Source organism: Balaenoptera musculus, chromosome 16 (genome assembly GCF_009873245.2).
Source record: "Balaenoptera musculus isolate JJ_BM4_2016_0621 chromosome 16, mBalMus1.pri.v3, whole genome shotgun sequence".
In the NCBI taxonomy this organism is placed as follows: domain Eukaryota; kingdom Metazoa; phylum Chordata; class Mammalia; order Artiodactyla; family Balaenopteridae; genus Balaenoptera; species Balaenoptera musculus.
In genome coordinates this window covers 57,143,352-57,163,456 of record NC_045800.1, presented here as the reverse complement: position 1 = coordinate 57,163,456, position 20,105 = coordinate 57,143,352, and the positions used below count along the sequence as shown (strand labels likewise).

Sequence of the window (20,105 nt, the reverse complement as noted above, 5' to 3'; positions counted from 1 at the left end):
TATGTATACATACAGCTGATTCACTTTGTTGTACAGTAGAAACTAACACATTGTAAAGCAATTATACTCCAATAAAGATATTAAAAAATAAATAATAAATAAATAAATCCTCTCACTGTTACACCTGATCTTCATGTTATCAAAACATCCATTGACCAGGTGAGGCAGGTTAAAAAAATTAGCCTCTTCAGTTATACTTTTTAGTCACACTTTTAGACAATGAACATGTTTTTGGACATAAAAGAGTAAATTAAATGCCTTAAATAACGAGACCTTTGTACGGCCAAAAAAAACAACAAAAAAAGGAAGAAAAAAGAATTTGCATTAATTGGTAGAAACGAGTCTCACCTGAGACAAAACACCAGCCGAACACTCTAATCATTGGGTTGGTCATGTGTCTACAAGATCTCTACCTTTTAGAGAAACACCACCTGCATCTCCCTGAAGAACAAACTTCCTGCCTAAGGCTACAGAGAAACTTGGGATTTGCTGGCTAAGCGAAGGTAACTGTTGGTCGCTTGCTTTCCTGACCCCCCGGCCCCACCCCATTGCTTTAACTCACAGGAGTCATTGACACAGAGGTCTTCTCCTTTGCCACAGTACTGCTTGCCCTTGGTTCGGAGGTTGGCCCTCACTGGGTTGTCATCGCTGGGTCTGAGGATGACGCTGAAGATCTGCTTTCCCGTCCACAGGGTGACAGGCTGAAGGAGGAAAGAAGCCAGAGCATCGGAGGGCTGAGCCTGGTCTCAACCACCCTTCATGCAGATGAGGCAAGATGGTACAGTGGTCACTCACCAACCGGGCAGCAGCGTGCATACACTAAGGCCACTGGTGCGTCCATACAGTCACACACACACACACACACACACCTGTGTGCGTACACACACAGCTCCCGCACAAACCTTTAATATTGTAGGGGGTGGGAGGCGAACTTTAATTTTCTCATCCTTGCCCACCAATATTGAAGCAATGATCTGGCAAGCCTTGGCTCGGTCAAAGAAAGTGTCCTTAAGAGTGAGGAGATAGGCACCTGAGGAAAGAAAAGGAATGAAATTGTGAGAAAAATCACAAGGTTTCAATTTTAAAATAAACGTGGACTATTACTAAAAGAGTGAGGTAAAAGTAAAACACAGCTGCTTCTTGGCTTTCTCCTCCAACTAGAATCCAGCCTCCACAGGGAAAGCGACTTTGTTTTACTCGCCGCCATAGCCCCAGCACTTAGAAAATAAAAATGTCTCGTGTATGGCAGGAGTTCACTAAATAACCAACCAATGCAAAATATCTCAAGTAGGTTCACAATTACACTTAGTAACCAAACAACAGAATTAAACACAGGCAATTAAACAGCTTTTCAAGTGGACACATGAACACGGTGAATGAGAATCCTCGTGTTCCAAAGTCTCCTTTCAAGTGAATTCCACAAACCCACCTGTCAGAAAATCCTGAATAGCAGCAATTAGTGGTTCTCCATTCCTTGGGGTTACAAGATTTGCTTTAGTCTGAAGGAAAAAGGAACACAGTAAGTTAGCCATCCTTGGATGCATGATGCAGCCCCAAAGACCTACACCACAAAGACTCTGAATTGTTATGAATAAATGAAGAGTAGCAGGAAGATGAGGCTGAGAACTGGAAACTAGGGTCCTTAACTGCAGCTTTGTCACTAACTTCCATCCCTTAATCTGTCAAGGGGAGAGAAAAATTACCAGCGAGACTGACCTCAGAGGTTCCTGCACTCAAATACTGCATGAAGTAGTTTTGAGTTTCTATGAAGAACACTTTGGGTATAACATGTTATTGTAATTAACAAATGCTCTCCTCCAAAGAAAATTTACTTCTGTGAATGAATGATGAGTAGCACTGTGTTATCTCTGAAGTCAGTCCATTCCACACTCTCTACAATGATGGCAGAATTGTCGAATTTCTCTTGCATCACACATTAAGTTTGAACAACAGGATTTTAATTAAAATGTAATGAGTGCCTACAGTGGCAAAAATGGGTGCTACTTGTTCAGTGCATTATTAACCAATTTAAAGAAGGTTCTGTGCATCAAAGTGCATTTGCTCAAATCTTTTAACTGAGGTGTAATTGACCATGATAGCCAACAGTCAAGTTTCTGCTATACCCTTGTCTTACCCTTTCATAACTGGCGCTCAAGTATATCTACTCTCCTAGGAACCCACATTACAGGTCAGAAGACACCCACTCCGCTCAACTCCCCACCTATCAGAGAAACTAACTCCCTGACATACTGCAGGGTGTTTGCAAACAGGACAGGCTCCCCTTTCCCTCTTTTTAAGGCGCTTTTCCTCAGAAGCTGGGCTCCACCACCCTACATACCCCCATGAGAACAAGGGCTTCTGCTTTAGCTTCTTCTGTTTGAGGAAGATGAAGGTTCATTTCATCACCATCAAAATCTGCGTTGTAGGGTGTACAGACACACTCATTAAATCTGAAGGTGCGGTGGGGTTTGACCCTGGCCTGTGGAATACAAAACAAAACAAACCAGGAGAAGGACTTAAGTCATTTATCTAAAACCTTCTTGGTGCCCATATGTTTGTTCTCTACATCTGTGTCTCTATTTCTGCCTTGCAAACCGGTTCATCTGTACCATTTTTCTAGGTTCCACATATATGCGTTAATATACGATATTTGTTTTTCTCTTTCTGACTTATGGACACTGTATGGACACCAAGGGGGGAAAGCTGGGGGGTGGGTGGTGGTGGTGTGATGAATTGGGAGATTGGGATTGACAGGTATACACTAATACGTATAAAATGGATAACTAATAAGAACCTGCTGTATAAAAAAATAAATAAAATTCAAATAAAATAAAAAAATAAAAATAAAAGCTTCCTAGTTTCAACATAAAAAAAATGGCTTACTGGAGAACTGGACACTTTACATTAAGGAAGTAAATTTCTAGTATGTTCTGGCCAGTAACATGTCACTTGTGGTCTCATTCAAGTAGCTTTATTAGATCAAAACAACACAATGAATTTGCTTTAATACTATGAGGCAAACGTCAACACAGAAGCCATGAGAAAGGGGTCCCCACTGGCCAATGATGTCACAATTTGCTATTAAAAGGTTACTGGCAGAAATTGAACAAAACACACTGACTAAATAAAAACTCATGATGACACTGAAAAAAGGGAAAGCCAAAACAAACAAAAACCCCAAACCAACCTACTTGGGAGAAACTGAGCACCAAAGTTTTATGCCCTAAACTGACAAAAAAGGAAAAAGAATTAGACGCTTATTCTTCCTTTCTTTTATGAATTCTATTTTTTGGGTAAGTAAATAGCCCTAATTAACAAGGGAAAATTATTAATTACAAGAGTGGTAGGTATTAAATGTGAAAGGAATGTTAAATTAGAAAATCACCATTTTGTGACCCCAATGAAATAATGTAGGCAATGATCATAAATGGAAGAGATCATTAGAGAAAAGGCTAATAAGGCACCAGGCTGAAGCATCTGAATCCCTAACCTTCTCAGCATAACTAAAGTGGGCCAGCCAGACAACGTGTGCCTCCTGAAATATGGCAAGAGGAAGTAGCCAGCACCACCTATGAGTTATTTTGGCCAAAAAGTTGAACCTGAATCTGATCATCCTTTGAGAGCTAATTTCCAGTTTACAGGTATAAAATGAAGCATGAAGGAACCCTTACACCACACACAAGCAGACAAACAGAAAACATGCGACATTCTTCAGGACAAATGACCTGGTTTTTTTCAACAATGACACTGAAATTAAAAGAAGGAGGTGGGACATTACCAGATCATTAAAGGCTTCAGACATGTATCAACTAAACATAATGTGTAGACTTTGCATCTTGATTTGAACAAACTAGTTGCAAAAAGATTTTGAGACACTTGGGGAAATCTGACTACGGACAGGGTACTAGACAATACCAAGGAATGACTTCATTTTGTGAGGTGTGACACTGGCACTGTAATTACGTGTGTCTTGCAGAAGTAAACTGAATACACATGGAAAAAAGACATGGCATCTGGGTTCACAAAGAAAAAAGAGAGAGAAAACTAGTGTGGCGAAATCTTGAAAATTACTGACTATAGAGGATGAGACTGTGAGTTCATCATAGTACTCTTTCTATTTTTGTATATATTTGAAAATTTTCAAACAAAAATATTTCTATGTTAAAATGCCCCAAAGCCAAGCAAAAGTGTCCAGAAAGGGAAGGCTTCTGTTTGCCTCCTAGATCTCCATAATCATAATTCCATAATCATAAACTGCATCTTTGGTATTTCCACCACTGAGCAAAAAGACTGATGTAATGTTTTCACAAACTACTAAAAAAAGGAATCTAGAAAAACACTACCTTAGGAGCCTGTTTAAACACTGTTTGCAAATGTTCAGGGATTTAATGGCTTTGCAGACGGGAGAATTTATGAATATTTAACAAATTAAAGTTGCATCTTGTTTCCATTTTAAATCTCCAAAAAAGGAACTGCTGCTGTTGCAAAAAGTAAACCACCCCATAAAATATGGTTCAAGGTCTTAGTTGGAGGACTATTGCAAAGAGAAATCCTGCAAACATTTTAGTTCCTTAGTTAATATGTTATTTTAAATCAGGTCAATTTTCTGCCATATCTATTTTACATAACTTCGTGCACACACATGTATGTATATATGTTGTTTGCAAGTGAAATCACGGTAGTCACTTTCACACTAATTTTCAATTAGTTCCTGTTTTACTGTTGTATGAACAGTATGTTACAAATATTAAAAACATTGAAGGGAAGTTTGAAATTTAAGAGTTTCACTCAAACTAAAAAATGAGAGAAGAGGAAAGCCGAAAGTTATGAAAATTTGAGATTACTGGCCATTTAAATTTTAAGAGTCTGGAATTTAGCATGGCACACACAGCAGAGTTCCACCCAACAGAAATAAAAACCAGTCTCGTGCTCACCAGATGTGCCATAATGCTCAATTTGTGCAGCGAAGGCTGCCGATTGAACAGAACCACGTCTCCATCTATGAGGTGTCTCTCCACAATGTCCCCATACTTGAGCTCCTGAGCCATCTTCTCTCTGTTCCCGTATTTCAAAAACCTTAACATACAATAATAGACATAATCTGTGAGAACAAAGTTTCCTCAGCAAGTTTCTCCCTCTTCATATCAGGATTCAGTCTCTAAAATGATCACATTTCATTGTATTTAAGGTGCCTCCATACGCCATTAATTAAACTACAACAACAACAACAAAATTTTATTTTATTTTATTTTTTGGCTGACCCGCATGGCTTGTGGGATCTTAGTTCCCTGACCAGGGATCAAACCCTGGCTCCCAGTAGTGAAAGCGCCGAGCCCTAACCACTGGACCCGCAGGGAATTCCCTAAACTACAACAAACTGCTTGTAAGATCTATCTTAATTTTAGAAATGTCAAGATATGATAAAAGCATGTCTTGGAATCACAGAAATAGAGTAATAAACCAGCTTCTCCCACACGGCCCTGGTGATATGTTTGAATCTCATGAGATAAAAAGGTACTGGTGATCAGCTCATCTCGCTGTGAAAAGCCGGAACTGGCAAAAGGCATGTCTCCTGGGTCATGAGCGCACTGAGGTAACCCCAGAGTGCCCAGGTGACAACAGAAAATGATCCGCTTTCATATCCCAATGCCTTCTGTCTTTCTAGATCCAATAACATTAAATGCTATGGAATAAATGAACACTGTTCGTACATTCAACAAGCCAAGCAGAGCAAACGAGCAATGTACCTAGGCTCACTGCAATTTAAATAGATATTTTCCACGTGCTACAATATCACAACAATTGTACTTTGGAGTGCATTCTGTGCTAAGTATGGTGACAGTAAACTTGGTCACGAGAAGATAGTTACATCCAACCAGATCGGGAAAGCATTACCTTTTCATCTGCGTGTGTCTCTGCTGAATGAAATTGGCTCCTGGGTGAACTTCAGGGCCATTTCGAACCAGCTTCCTCAAAAAGTTGATGTTTGCCTTGTTCACCTGGAGGACCACAATATAAAGCAGAATGAGATACTGTTAAGGTTTCTATAAGCTAGTACACTATACTCACTATACTGAACTGGATCTCAGTCTTTACTTTCCTTATGTTGTCGTAGGAGAAAGAGAGGCACCTGCAGGCATCCTGCTGCCAGGGTCTTGAGTGTAAGGACAACAACGGGATGGCACTAGGTTCAAGTCTGAACTTGGTCACTCACTTGCTGGGTGACAGGGCCAAGGCCTTTACTGGCCTTTGGTTTCCCTAGTGGTACAACGAGTGGACTGGAATGATCTATAGGGACCTTCCAGCATTCTGTAATCCTAAAAACAGGTGGCAACTTCATCTGCAGTGATTTTCCATGGGCTTCTAAGGTTTAAAAGTTGTGACACCAGCACCATAGGCCCTGGTCTGTACTGCCACGTCCTGTAGCCTCTTGGACAACAGTCTCATGGGGCACCACTTCAGAGAAGGAAACTCTGGATCATTAGTAACTCAACCGAGGACACTTTCTACACAAGCTTAACCAGAAGCCTCTGTGGTTTGGGCTAATTATGACTCTCAAGGGCAAAGTCAAGGCCAATCAATATCCTCCTGTTATCAGGCCTTTCGATTATCTACACCTCGGTTAAAAAAAAAATACTGTAGATACCAGTTTACACTCATGATGAATATGAATTGAGTGTAAAGCAGTACAGCCTTTCTGGTTATGCATCAATAGCCTTAAAATATTCAAAGCCTTTGATTCACTGATTCTAATGTTTTAAAAATAATAACTTATCCCAAGAAAATTAACTGGGCGTTGTGTTTATCATAAGTTACTTTAACACGTGAGGTATGAACTAACACAGACAGATGTCAAAGATGATATTATTTGGAAAAAAAAAGTTGCAGACTTGTCTGTTCAATGTATATCTGAGTATATATACATAAAGGCAAACACAGCTGTGGCTGTACGTGTTGTAGATATTACACATGGTGACATACGTATGAAGCAAACTGGAAAGATAAACACACATGCCAAACTGTGGGCTGGGAGGGTTACCGGGGATTTTCCACTGTCTGTTGTTTGGAATCTCAGAACATGACACAAAAGACTGGATTCGGACAAAATATTGAGCAGCTCAATGTACTTACCTTCTCAGGAAAAGTTAGAATTTTGGCCACGTGAACTGGCACAGCTACTTCATCAATTCGGAGGTTGGGGTCAGGTGAGATGACTGTTCTGCCGGAAAAATCCACTCTCTTTCCTGAGAGATTGCCTCTAAATCGACCTAAACAAATAACAATATATCACAGGCCTCCAAGCTACAACGTGTGCTGTTGGGGACAATGTGACCAGAAGGCCCAAGGAGAGTCTGTGACCTCCAACCAGATAAGGTGGACATACGTTCCCCAAAATGAAACAAAGGCAGTAAACCGTCTCCTGCACACATCTTTGGACACGTACCCTGTTTTCCCTTCAGGCGCTGGACGAACCCTCTGGTCCATTTCTTGGGCGCCATGTTGAGGGGAATGCCTGAGAGCTCGCTGTTAATGTAGAGGGCACACTGCAGCTGCAGGAAATCCCAGTCTTCCATGATCATCTGGGTCTTAGCTCCTGATATCCGATGCTAAGAATAAGCAGAGGATAAACAGAAACAAGCCTGGTCTATTTGACTTTCTCCATCAGACACTTCTGTTTTCATAAATATATTCCAGAAGTTGGGGCTTAGAAATGCTAATGGGAAGCACTCACCTTTTTAATGACATCATTTAGGAAAATGATTTCTGTCAATTTCATCGTCAGATCATCTTCATTGGTGCCAGACTTCAAATCGCTCACGACAGAGGGTCTAATACACAGAGGGGGCACTAAAAGTCGTGTGAGAATCAAATCGGAGGGCTTTCCAGCTTCTGGATTCATCAGAAGTAGAGGGACATCTTCAGCTGGGATTCGTTTAAATAAATTCAGAACTACTAAGGGATTCAAGTTTTCCTATGGAAAGGAGGGAAGGAAGGAGTGGAGATACACGTTAGTTTTCCACAGCTTAGGCAAAGGTTTACTTCTGCATGTTCTCTAACCTATCTGCCACTTAACTGATAATACGCACAAGTGATGACAGAGACTTCTGATAACATGCTACGTTGCAAGGGCCCTAAAAATGTTCATGCCTTTTATTCCAATAATTTAAGCCAACAATTCCACTCCTCGTAATTATTCCAAAGGGTATGATTTTAGAAATTAACACAAAGATTCAGCTACAAGGATGTTCACTAAAGCTGTTCTTAATGGTGAAAAGCTGGAAACAGCCTGACAGGTGACTGAGTCAATAAAATCATGGTACATCCATACATGGAAAACTATGAAGCTATTAAAAACAAACAGAAAAGAAGCTACGGAAATGTGGTTACTGCCACGAAAGGTGTTCACAAAATATTGGTAAATGAGATAAGTATGTTTACGATGTGATCTAATTTTGGGGAAAATGTACATCTATACAGAAAAGAGGAAATGGAAGAGTTTACCAAGGTGTGGACAGGGCTGTCTTTAGATGAGTGGAATTATCATCTTTTTGCTTCTTTTTTTACATTTAAACTTTCTGTAGTGAACTTATATTGTCTTTGTATTAACTTCACTTAATAGAAGTGCTAGGCTCTAACAACTTACTCATAAGAACTATGTAAATTATCATAGATATTCAAACATCACAGCTAAGAATGGTCAGATTGTGTCGTTGCTGGTTATTAAATTTTCTTGGGATCAAAGATTGTGACTGAGACTATATGTTATAAGCAGCATTTGCTATGCAATAACTTAATGAGAAGGGGAACAAAGTTAAGAAAGAAACGTTTGAACAGCCAGCTACTGCTCTTAGAACACTGCCAATGAAAAGTTTCTGTGGTCCCGCCCTGGAGGAGATGGCAGTGCAGCTGGGTTCTTCTAGGAATCCCTCTAGAGGTTTTCCGTTCTGGGTCCCTGTCCAGAGAAGAATGCCCCTCCTCAGCACCCCTGTCTCCCAGCGATGGGCACCTTGCTGCCACCAGAAGCAATCAGGGAGGAAGTCTAAAACTAATAGAATTCTAGAACGGCATGAAGGCCAGATGTCACCTGCAGTACCACAGTCAGTCCTAGATGAGAACATCATGGAGCTGAAGGCCGTCCAGGAGGGCAAGGAAGGCAGGAGGACTGGCAAGAGCCTGGAAACCAGTTCTCAGCAAGAGCAGTTACTCAAGACTGATAGAACAACTGCATCCCAAGAGGCACGTGGAAGAGGCTGCTGACTTATTGTTACGTGCCAGGAAACATCAGTCAGGGACTGATGGACAGTAGAGCAGGGCTCAGCTTTGTACATGGCGGAATACCCTAACAGCTTGAGTTCTCTAGCAACGCAGCGTGGCTGCCTCGGGTGGTGGTGAGACGACACGGCTAGAAGGACGTCAGCCAGGGCAGCCTAACACTCAGTCTGCAGGGATGATGCCATCTATGGAGAGACTCTTATCTGCAGGTCCACCACCCCCTGGATTTGTATTAAAATTGGGAATGGATATATGTTAGTCTTCTGGGGATAGAGTCCAGAGTTTTTGTCAAGTCCAGGTTGGGTCACGTGTCTAAGGTCACAGAATAAATAAGCGGCAGAGCTGGGCTCTAATCTCAGGTCTGTCTGACCCCAAAGCCAAAGCTCTTAACCACCACCCTAAACCACGTCTAGGGTGTCACCTGGGTCAGGTGGGCTGGGGTGGACAAGGAGATGGTGGCAGTGGGGGACACCCTGAGAGGCGAGCTAGACGCACTAGACAAGTGACTCCTAAGTGGGAGGGGGTCACCGCCTGGGCCCAGTCATTTAGGCCTAGTCACTTGGAGACTTTTCCAAACAAGATGCCTTCCAGGCCCCAGAAGAGAATTCTATTGCAGAGTGTGTGGAGCAGAGAAGCGGTCCTCAGCAAGTAAGGACGGTGGCCACAGGGGTCCAGCCAGAGAGCTGGCAGGGGAAAGTGGTAGTGGATGTCAGGTAGGTTGATCTTGGAGCAGCAGGGGAGGCTGCAAGTAAGGCCACACCCAAGAGAGCTGGGGTACCCCTCAGGCTCACTGACAAGGCTGACAGCCAGGCTTCTGACTGCTTTCTACACAGCCATCAGCCTGGAGGGTAGAATTCTCCTACACTCATGGCAGTAAAAGGACAAGATCAACTTTCTCAGCCTGCACCTTCACTTCCTCCGCAGGAGCTTAGTTCTAACTGCCTTGAAGACATCTCCACTGGAACGCACTGCTGATGCCCTCCCCTATTTCCAGGAGAACTACCATGCTTCCAGATGCTTGCGCACAGGCACCCGCTCGCCTCTGACCGCCCTCTCACACCCAGCGCTACAGTGGCTGGTCATCAATTCCTGTCCATTCTGACTGCATACGATGACTCTGCCCCTGGCTCCACTATCACTACCCAGGTTCAGGATCTGTTTTCTTTTTGCATCCCCATCCCCCAAATCAAGGCATAATTTAAATATAGAAAACTGCACAAATCTTAAAGAGACTGATAAATTTTTACATGTATACACTGGTACACATATACCACCATTCAAATCAAATAAAGAATATGTCCCTCTCTCCAGAAAATACCCTGATACCCCCTTTCCCAGTCAGTACTAAGCCCTCACCCCAGATCAGTCTTGCCTGTTCTTGGACTTGATCTAAATGCAATCATATGCTTTGTACTCTCTTGTATAAAGCTGCCTCCTCTCAGCAGGATCCTGAGATTCAGCCAGGCTGTGTGTGTCAGCTCCTTTCTTTCATTTCGGGATACTATCCCATTGTGTAGATCTGTGACAATTTCTACATTCTCTTGTTGACAGGCATCGGGGCTGTTTCTAATTCTGGCTTTTATTAATAAAGCTGCAATGAACATACTTGTACAAATATTTCTGTGGACATATGCACTCATCTCTCTTGGGTATACACCTAAGAGTAAAGCACCTGGATCACAGGGTGAGTGTGGGTCTTATTTTATAAGAAACTGCCAAACTGTTGTTTGGAGTGGTGGAAATGTTTCACACGGCCACCATCAATGCAGGAGGGCCAGCTGCTTCAGATCCTTGCCAGCATTCGGTTTTCAGTTGTTTTACATTTTAATTTTTCTGAGAGGGTATGTGTGTGTGTAGTTTTAATTAGTATTTCCCTGATGACTGATAACATTGAGCAACTTTTCATCCATTGATTGGCCATTTGAATATAACCTTTTGTGAAGTGCCAATTCAAGTCTTGCTTCTGCTTTCAAAAATCGGGGTTTTCTGGGACTTCCCTGGCGGTCCAGTGGTTAAGATTCCGCCCTTCCACTGCAGGGGGAACGGGATTGATCCCTGGTCGGGGAACTAAGATCCTGTATGTCGCGTGGTGCAGCCAAAAATAAATTAAATTAAATTAAAAAAAAAAATTCCGGTTCCCCCCCTTACTGATTTATAAGAACTGTGTCCTATATTCTGGACATGAGAGTCCTTTATCAGACAAATGAAGTGTGACTATTTGCTCCCACTCTGTGGCCTGCTTTTTCATTTTTGTAATGGTGTCTTCTGATGAGCAGTCAGGCTCTTCTAAAAATTCGTTATTTATTCATGTCCCTTCCCTGCTCAAAACCTCAATGGCTCCACATTCCCCAGAGTGGGATGCCCTCTGGAAAGCAGACTCAGCTGTTCGTCCCTCCTACAGCACAGGCTATGCTCCGAGGGCCTTGGCTAGGACTCTCCCTCCACTGCTCACTGTTATCTTGGGCGATGCTGCTGCACGGTTGCTGTGAGGATTAAATACAAGGCAATCCACAGAAAGAACTTGGAACGGTGTTGGAAGGCAAAAGCAGTCACTACCTGCAAGGTGCTTTTATTAGCGCCGTCAGGACTTTCCAACAGAACCTCAGCTTCAGAACGAGCCTGAACACTGCCACCTGGACGTGCTGAGCTCGTTGCCCTTGACTCTCTAAACCCTACTCAAGTTTAAGGACCAGAACAAACCACACCTTTCTTCACAGTCCTCCCCAGCCAAGTCCAAAGTGACATATTCCTCCTGATTTCCCACTGAACTCACTGTCCTTGCCATTCCTGTGACATTCACTGTGCCCCATGGTATTGGCTATGTTTTCACAGATTAGTGACCTACGACACATCTAAACCATGGGATCCCTGAGCACAGACCCACTGCCTTGCAGTTCCTGACGCTTCCCCGCAGGTCTGACAGTTTGGTACTCAGCAGCCACTCAACTAATTTCTTAGTTTGGTATACTATCAATTCCAGAAGGTACCAAGTGACTTAAGTGCTAATCAAATTCAGAACAAGACACTTCAAAAAATTCTACTAATTAAGTTTGTGCCAGGTAAAGTACCTACAAATTCTTCTATGTCATTATGCACGTGAGAAACACGATCGTTCGGTGTATGCCCTACACAGCTATAATTTAACAATCTCCTACAATGAAAATGTAACGCGTGTTACCTGTACAATTAAAAACGTGTTAATTATGAGGCTGGTGCACATTGAACTCAGTGCCAGATGAACGTCTGTCATGTGGAGTACTCCCGGAGATCCAGCTCCAGGGGACCTCTCATTCTGGAGGAAGCTGTGTACCCAGAGGGGGAGGGAGAGTACATTCAATGCACAGAGAGGCAGGCTTGCGTTCCAGGCTCACCTGTGCCCTCCCCAGCAGAGGCTCTACTTCTTTGTTATGCTCGATGGCAGTTTCGAAGGACTGAAGGAAATTTGACACGATAGGATCCACCACTTTCTTGTTGGTCTTGTATTTCTCATGGATTATCTTCAGTAACCCACATTTCTTTACAGTACCTGTAAGAGTTAACTTATTTTACCACGGTTGGAAAAATCAGGTTCTTGGTTAGGCTGGCCTGAGGTTGCGGTCTAGGAAATGCAGTTACAGAAACTGCCACCACGATGAAAGGTGAGAGGTGCATTCCACTCACCATTAAAGGCGCCACAATGATGGCACGTGTTCTTCTTCCGGCATTTATCAGAGATTTTCTTCTTCAGCCCTCGCTTCTGGAGGTAAGTCAGGCCGGGCCTCTTTAGATAATCCAGAAACTGCTTCTTCTCCTCCTGGGACAGCATGATGTGGCAGCAGGTTTTACAGATCATCTTTTAAAAATTAAACAAAACAGGTAAAAGGATAAGAGAGGATGACAAAGTCTTTTCTTTTTCTTATTTTTTTTTTATAATTTAGCATTTATCTTAGAAAATTTTAACACTTTCAGAAATGGATTCTCTCACAATAAGGCTTTTATAAGGTCTCCTCTCCCCATCCAAAAACAATCCCCACAATGACTCCAAGTCTTATAAGGAACTATTATCTTAGACTAAGCTGCTCAGAATAGTATTCTTATTTCCTTTCCACTATACTCCACAGTTCAGTGCAAAATGGAGAATTTGCTGTCCAAACCGAAATAATATGGCATTCAAGCAGCTCAAGCTTTAAGAATCAGGCCAGAACGTTCAAAGCCTGATGAAAAAAGACACAAGATGGAGGCATAACTACTATACAAACACAAAACTTTGGCCATTAATGGATCAAAAGTAATGGCCGATGCTCCTACTTTAAGCTCATCAATGTCACACTAAAAAAAAAAAAAGATATTTGGCAAAAATCTTCTAAATTATTTATCCCAAATTCTCAAATGGAAAGTTATTTTTAATGCATTTCTCTTAAATTTTACACTTCAATCACTCATGTTTTCCTTTTAAGACTATTCAGAAGAAATAGTTTTATTTAAACCTAACCTAATAAGTTTTTCCTCTCACACATTTTTACATAAAAGCTTACTAAAATCACAATTCTGAGGAATTTCTTTTTAATCATACAAACAGTATATGCTTAAAATTCAGGAAAGAAATTAAATCCTTTCTTATTCTATCTAGAATGATCTGTTACCAAATTTGTAAGAACTCTTTTCCCATAGCATTTACTTATAACAATCACAACTTATGAAAATTGTTATCTCAACTCCATGGTGAACTAGCATCCGTGTTTATTGCACATAGGTACTGCCAGTGGTCCCTGTGTGTCCTTTCAACAATGACAAACTCATCAGGGTTGCCAAATGCTTCACAGAAAGCTAATAAATCTTGTAGTGCACGCTCCTCAGTCTGAACCAAAGCCACTAGTTTTTTTCGACTTCTGATAAGAGCTGCTTCCTGCTGTAGTTCTTCTTCTACAATAGATGCAAAAGTGACTGGGGCCACCACGGAAGGAGCAGGCAATGAAGAACATAGCCAGGGATTGGGACTATCTAGAAGTGGTACATCTGAAATATGGTTGCCTTCTGGTCCTGGGGAACCATGAGTAGAACATCTTAGAACTTGTGGAACCTGGGAACTTTCAATTCCTTTAAAACAAACTTTTTTGATATGATCTCTTGAGCTTTGGCCAGTAATAGATTTTTTTCTAAGTCTCTTCTTTTTTAAAAAAAGCTACCATCACCCCTTGCCCAGGACACTTAACTACAATGTACAGATCTACATGAAGACACGCAAAGGCAGCTCATGTTCACCAGAATGCTGGCCATAGTCATAGCCAGCTGGTGGCGTTTTTGTTAACTTTTTTTTCTTTTTTGTGCTGTTCTGTACTGCTTGAATTACTAATATCTTTTACAATGTACATCTACCACCTACTCAAGGAAAACCAAAGAAAAAGAATCTTTAAGCAATTTAACTTATTGCAAGATGAAATATTATGTGTTTAGTATAAAAATGTTCCCTACATGTATCTCCCACCACTCATCATTCCCAAGCTCACTCCAATATCCCTAGATCAATAACTCCCAGGTTTATACCTTGGAGATGAACACATACATGCTTACCTGTAAGATGCCTATGACTGCTCGGAAGTACCCCACATGAAAACATGGCAATTCCAAGTCAATGTACCCGTAGTGGCCCAGACAGTCAGCCAAGTTCTTCCCACAGGTTTCACAAGGACGGTCCTTCTCACTCGTACCCTGTGGATAAAAGCACACCATGATCAATGGAGACCAGTGGACAGGAAAGTGGGACCAGTCCTCACAGGTGACCAGGGGACTCAGAGTCAGAATCACCTGGGAAACTGCAGGGTATTCACATCCGCCTGACCAAAGGAGGCTGGAGTCCCTGAGAGGCGCAGGGGAATGGGGGAGGTGGAAGGAAGCCCTTGCTTCTTCCTCTTTGGTAAGTCACCAGTTTCATCAGCAAGTCAAAACACATGGAACCGGGAAGGGCAGGGGTCTTACCATCCTGTGGTCCAGCACCCCGTACAGCAGCGGGGCATGGTTGTTGTCCTGGCTATACAGGTTCTTGCTCACAACCTGGATGTGAGCCTGCTGGCGCATCTCCTCAGCTGACTTCATTCCAAAACAGATGTGGCTTCTGCAATGGAAAGAGACAGGGGAACAGTTACATCAGAACCACTTTCCAAAAATAGCATGTATGCATATGACCCACCAGAAGCAACCTTACCCTTCCCACTCCCTCATATAGGCTCTGCTCTCTCATGATTAAATGTCACCTCATCCTGCCGACTCGTTCCCTCTTCAGTTTCTTTTGTGGTCTCTTCTACCGCCTTCTCTTAAATATCGGCATCTCCCCCTACCTAGGGTTACAACCCTCAAACTTTTATCATTCTACACGTTCTTTCTGAGTGGTGTCTGTCTAATCTCTATCTGCAGGCCAGCTACCTCTGCTCAGCTGGAGACCATACAGATACTTCTTCTGGACAGTTAACAGGCACCTCAAACTCAGCACATCTACAACAAAGCCCAGAACTTTCTCTCCCAAATCTGTTCCTTGTTCATTTTCCAAAAAAACTGGGGGTTTACGTATGATGTGCCAGGCACCATCCTGAGGGGTTGAGGATACAGATTAGATAAGACAGGGAATTCCCTGCCAACATGGGGCTCAATTTCAGGGAGGGTAAGACAGAGAATAAACAAATAGATACACAAAAGTGAATAGACGCAGGGAAGGAAAATGACGTGAAGCGGTAGAGGAGAGTCTGAGGAGACTATGTCGTGTGGTCAGAAAGTCTGGAAAGTTGACATTCCTGCTAAAATCTGAATAAAAGGGAGCCAGCTGTAAGATTGCCCAAGCAAGAAATTCTGTGCGTCAATCTCATTTCTCCCTACCCATCCCTACCAATCCTGTCAATTTCACACCCCTCAAACTGAGAGAATGGCCATCATCAAAAAGTCTACAAATAATAAATGCCGGAGAGGGTGTGGAGAAAAAGGAACCCTCCTACACCGTTGGTGGGAATGTAAATTGGTACAGCCACTATAGAGAACAGTATGGAGGTTCCTTAAAAAACTAAAAATAGAGCTACATATGATCCTGCCATCCCACTCCTGGGCATATATCCGGAGAAAACTATAATTTGAAAAGCTACATGCACCCCAATGTTCACTGCAGCACTACTTACAATAGCCAAGACATAGAAGCAACCTAAATGTCCATCAACAGATGAATGGATAAAGATGTGCTGTAGATATATATAGATATATGCATACATATATCTATATTTATATCTATATCTATATCTATATCTATATATATATATACACACACATACACACCCACCCACCCACACACACAGTGAAATATTAGCCATAAAAAAGAAAGAAATAATGCCATTTGCAGCAACACGGATGGATCTAGAGATTATCCTAACTGAAGTAAGCCAGACAGAGAAAGACAAATATCACATGATATTGCTTATATGTGGGGGAAAAAAAGATACAAATAAACTTATTTACCAAATAGAAATAGGACTTCCCTGGTGGTGCATTGGTTAAGAATCTGCCTGCCAATGCAGGGGACACGGGTTCAAGCCCTGGTCTCAGAAGATCCCACATGCCGCAGAGCAACTAAGCCCGTGCGCCACAACTACTGAGCCTGTGCTCTAGAGCCCGCGAGCCACAACTACTGAAGCCTGCGCGCCTAGAGCCCCTGAGCCACAGCAACTGAGCCTGCGCTCTAGAGCCCATGAGCCACAACTACTGAGCCCACGTGCTGCAACCACTGAAGCTTGTGCGCCTCGAGCCCGTGCTCCGCAACAAGAGAAGCCACAGCAATGAGAAGCCCACACACCACAACGAAGAGAAGCCCCTGCTGAACGTAACTAGAGAAAGCCCGTGTGCAGCAACAAAGACCCAATGCAGCCAAAAATAAATAAATAAATAAATTTATTAAAAAAACAAAACAGAAATAGACCCACAGACATGGAAAACAAACTTATGGTTCCCAAAGGGAAAGGTGGGGGGAGGAGGGATAAATTAGGAGTTTGAGATTAAAGTATACACATACTATATATAAAATAGATAACCAACAAGAACCTACTGTATAGCACAGGGAACTATACTCAACATTTTGTAATAGCCAATAAGAGAAAAGAATCTAAAAAAGAATATATATATATATATATATATATATATATATATAAAATTGAATCACGGTGCTGTACACCTGAAACTAACACAACATTGTAAATCAACTATACCTCAATTAAAGAAAAAAAAAAGATTCCTCACTGCCTGCAAGATGGCTCTGGAACAAAGCTTCAAATCTGCTTCCTTCTCATCACTATACTTTCTCCCTCCTGTAAGCTCCTGGAAGAAGGCTGTTCTGCCTGAACCCCTTGCCCACCTGTGCTGTCAGAACCCCCTATGCCTACCCTTGTCCTCGCACTTGTCCTATCCAACGTTGACTTGTCTACCTTCTCCAGCTAGACTAGGCAGTAAGGTCTTACTCATGTCATATTTTCACGTCTATCATCGGGCTCAGCACACAGTACCTTCCTCACTAAGCATCTACTGCAAGAATGATTGATTTGTTTCTCTACTGGAAGGTCTAAGGGGAGGCTGTGGCCTACTAAATTAGCTCTGAAGAAGGTCCAGAATAACAGCCTCATTTCTGAGACTGCTATCCATCTGCCTGTGATACAGCTTTCTAGCTGGCAACTCCATTCTTTTGGTCAGCAAATACTACCTCCGTGTCATGTGCTGTGCAGCAAAATGAGTCCCCGCCCCAGGTTGCTCCCATTCACTGCAATGACCAAAGATTCGCTGAAAGGGGTCATCGTCTCACCTCAGTAGAACTGGAGCTTCGGCCCATGGTGCACGGATCGCCAAAGTTTCCACCACATCCCCCAGGTTCCCACCACATCCCCGCTTCTCCGCCCAAGGAACCACCCGTGGCCTGGGTTCCCCAGGTCCTGAAAGCCCTCTGCCCGATCAATATCCATTAATCTAACCTGATACTCCTGAACTGTGCCCACACCTCCCACTGATTCCTGGCCCTTCCCTTCCAACCGACCTCACCTCTGACCCTTCCCTAACCTCGGACGCCTCTGCCCCTAATTTCTCTGCCCTTTGGGGAGTTTTGCTCCATCTTACATTTTCTTGGCCACATCCGTCTCCCGAAACTGCTCCTTCACCATGGTGACGGCTGCCGGGGCTCCCTCCTCGAGACTCGCGGAGCTAGACTAGAAATACGACGCTCTCCGCACCACCCCCCGGGACTAATTTTTGACTGGTTGCTAACACATCCCCAGCATTTTTTCGGCCACCGTAGCTCGCCCCACGTGCCCGCCTCCACTTCCGCTACTCGCCGGCGCCGAAGTTAAGAGAGGCTTCGAACACGCCGCTTTTCGCCTTCTTTCTACACTGCCATCTGGCGGCACCTCCTTGAAACTGTACCGAAACCTGCATGGTATTTTCAAAGTCCCGTTTCCGGTCCATTTCTTCTTGTCACCTAACACCTGCAAAGAAACTACAACACCCTGCCTCAAAACTTTTAGAAAACCAGAGAGCCAAAAATTGCATACAATGGAAAATCGCCTTACCAACATCAATACCATCTTAATTAAGAGCCTCTAATTATTTAAGGAAAGGTGGAGGCTAAAATGAACCTGCCCAAGGAACAGAGGACTTCATCTAGATTATCAACAAAGGAAGTAAACAGGGCAGAAAACACAGCCATGCATGCACCTCCAGTTCACAAAGTTATTTTGAAAAAGAAGAAGAATCAAACTTATATTATTGATTACAAAAACAGAAGATGAAAATCTGTGAGTTTAGTGTGAAAAGTGAGCCATGCTGAGCTAGGGAAACAAGATGAAGGGAGAATAGGAAGTGATTATTCATGTACTGAGGAAATAAATTTCTTGTCTCACACCTCACACCCTGTGGGAGGTGATCCTAGTGTGACATCTTAGCGCATGATACTAGAAAGAAAACCATTCCACCATAGGACTCAGTGCTACAGAACCTGAAACTTCTTTACTATTTGTGAGAAACTCTAAACAGAACCCAATAAAGTGGTTCAACACCTTTGAATTTTAAGGGATGCTGTCTTCAGACTTTATGGATCCCCACTAGTAAAACACATATGTCACAGACAGAAAGCAAAGCAAACCAGATTTTCCTAACCTATTTCAGCAGTTAATCAATATGTCTTTGAAGATTTGGTGAGTGACTTTCATTATCTAGAAGTTAAAAACAAAGGTTCTGGAACCACAGTATCCATGGGTGTTTAGACACTATTGCTTAAAAGTTGAGCGACCTTGGGAAAGTTCCTTAACCTCGTGCTGTCATAGTTTCCCCATCTATAAAAGGGATAAGTAATATGTACCCTAATTCTTAGAGTTGGTGGGAAGGTTAAATGGCAAAATAAAGGTAAAAGTAATCAGAAAGTAACAGACACATAGCAGCCATTCAATGAATATTAACTATTCTTATTATTCTGAAGAATATAGCAAAGCTGCTCTCAAAAGCCTGCAACCTGATTTGTCGGTCTCTGAACCTGCATGCTTATGTTCTTTATTGTTACACGTATGTCTCACTGTAAACTAACAAATTTCTGTATCAAGCAGATACTTATTAAAAGCTCACTTTTGGGGCTTCCCTGGTGGCGCAGTGGTTGAGAGTCTGCCTGCCAGTGCGGGGGACACGGGTTCGAGCCCTGGTCTGGGAGGATTCCACATGCCACGGAGCAACTGGGCCCGTGAGCCACAATCACTGAGCCTGCGCGTCTGGAGCTTGTGCTCCGCAACAAGAGAGGCCGCGACAGTGAGAGGCCCGCGCACCGCGATGAAGAGTGGCCCCTGCTTGCCGCA

General features: G+C 42.8%; 1 protein-coding gene across 4 annotated transcripts in view; it reads right to left on the bottom strand.

Moving 5' to 3' along the window:
• Positions 1 to 18,587, bottom strand: part of POLR3A (RNA polymerase III subunit A) — a 52,882-nt gene extending 34,295 nt beyond the window's left edge. The window contains exons 1-14 of one of the 4 annotated variants that reach the window (XM_036828762.1): positions 18,385 to 18,587; positions 15,229 to 15,364; positions 14,824 to 14,961; positions 12,934 to 13,105; positions 12,645 to 12,799; positions 7,733 to 7,972; positions 7,445 to 7,607; positions 7,132 to 7,268; positions 5,896 to 5,999; positions 4,935 to 5,076; positions 2,339 to 2,479; positions 1,430 to 1,499; positions 903 to 1,030; positions 563 to 701 (exon numbers count right to left, since the gene is read on the bottom strand). In XM_036828762.1, the coding sequence (XP_036684657.1) occupies positions 563 to 701; positions 903 to 1,030; positions 1,430 to 1,499; positions 2,339 to 2,479; positions 4,935 to 5,076; positions 5,896 to 5,999; positions 7,132 to 7,268; positions 7,445 to 7,607; positions 7,733 to 7,972; positions 12,645 to 12,799; positions 12,934 to 13,105; positions 14,824 to 14,961; positions 15,229 to 15,364; positions 18,385 to 18,428 (1,909 nt within the window). In that variant the 5' untranslated portion in view covers positions 18,429 to 18,587. Of the gene's footprint in view, positions 1 to 562; positions 702 to 902; positions 1,031 to 1,429; positions 1,500 to 2,338; positions 2,480 to 4,934; positions 5,077 to 5,895; positions 6,000 to 7,131; positions 7,269 to 7,444; positions 7,608 to 7,732; positions 7,973 to 12,644; positions 12,800 to 12,933; positions 13,106 to 14,823; positions 14,962 to 15,228; positions 15,365 to 15,454; positions 15,593 to 17,738; positions 17,810 to 18,384 lie in introns of those variants that run through there. The other 3 variants (XM_036828759.1, XM_036828763.1, XM_036828761.1) reach the window with 3 other exon arrangements.
• Positions 18,588 to 20,105: the final 1,518 nt, after the last annotated feature.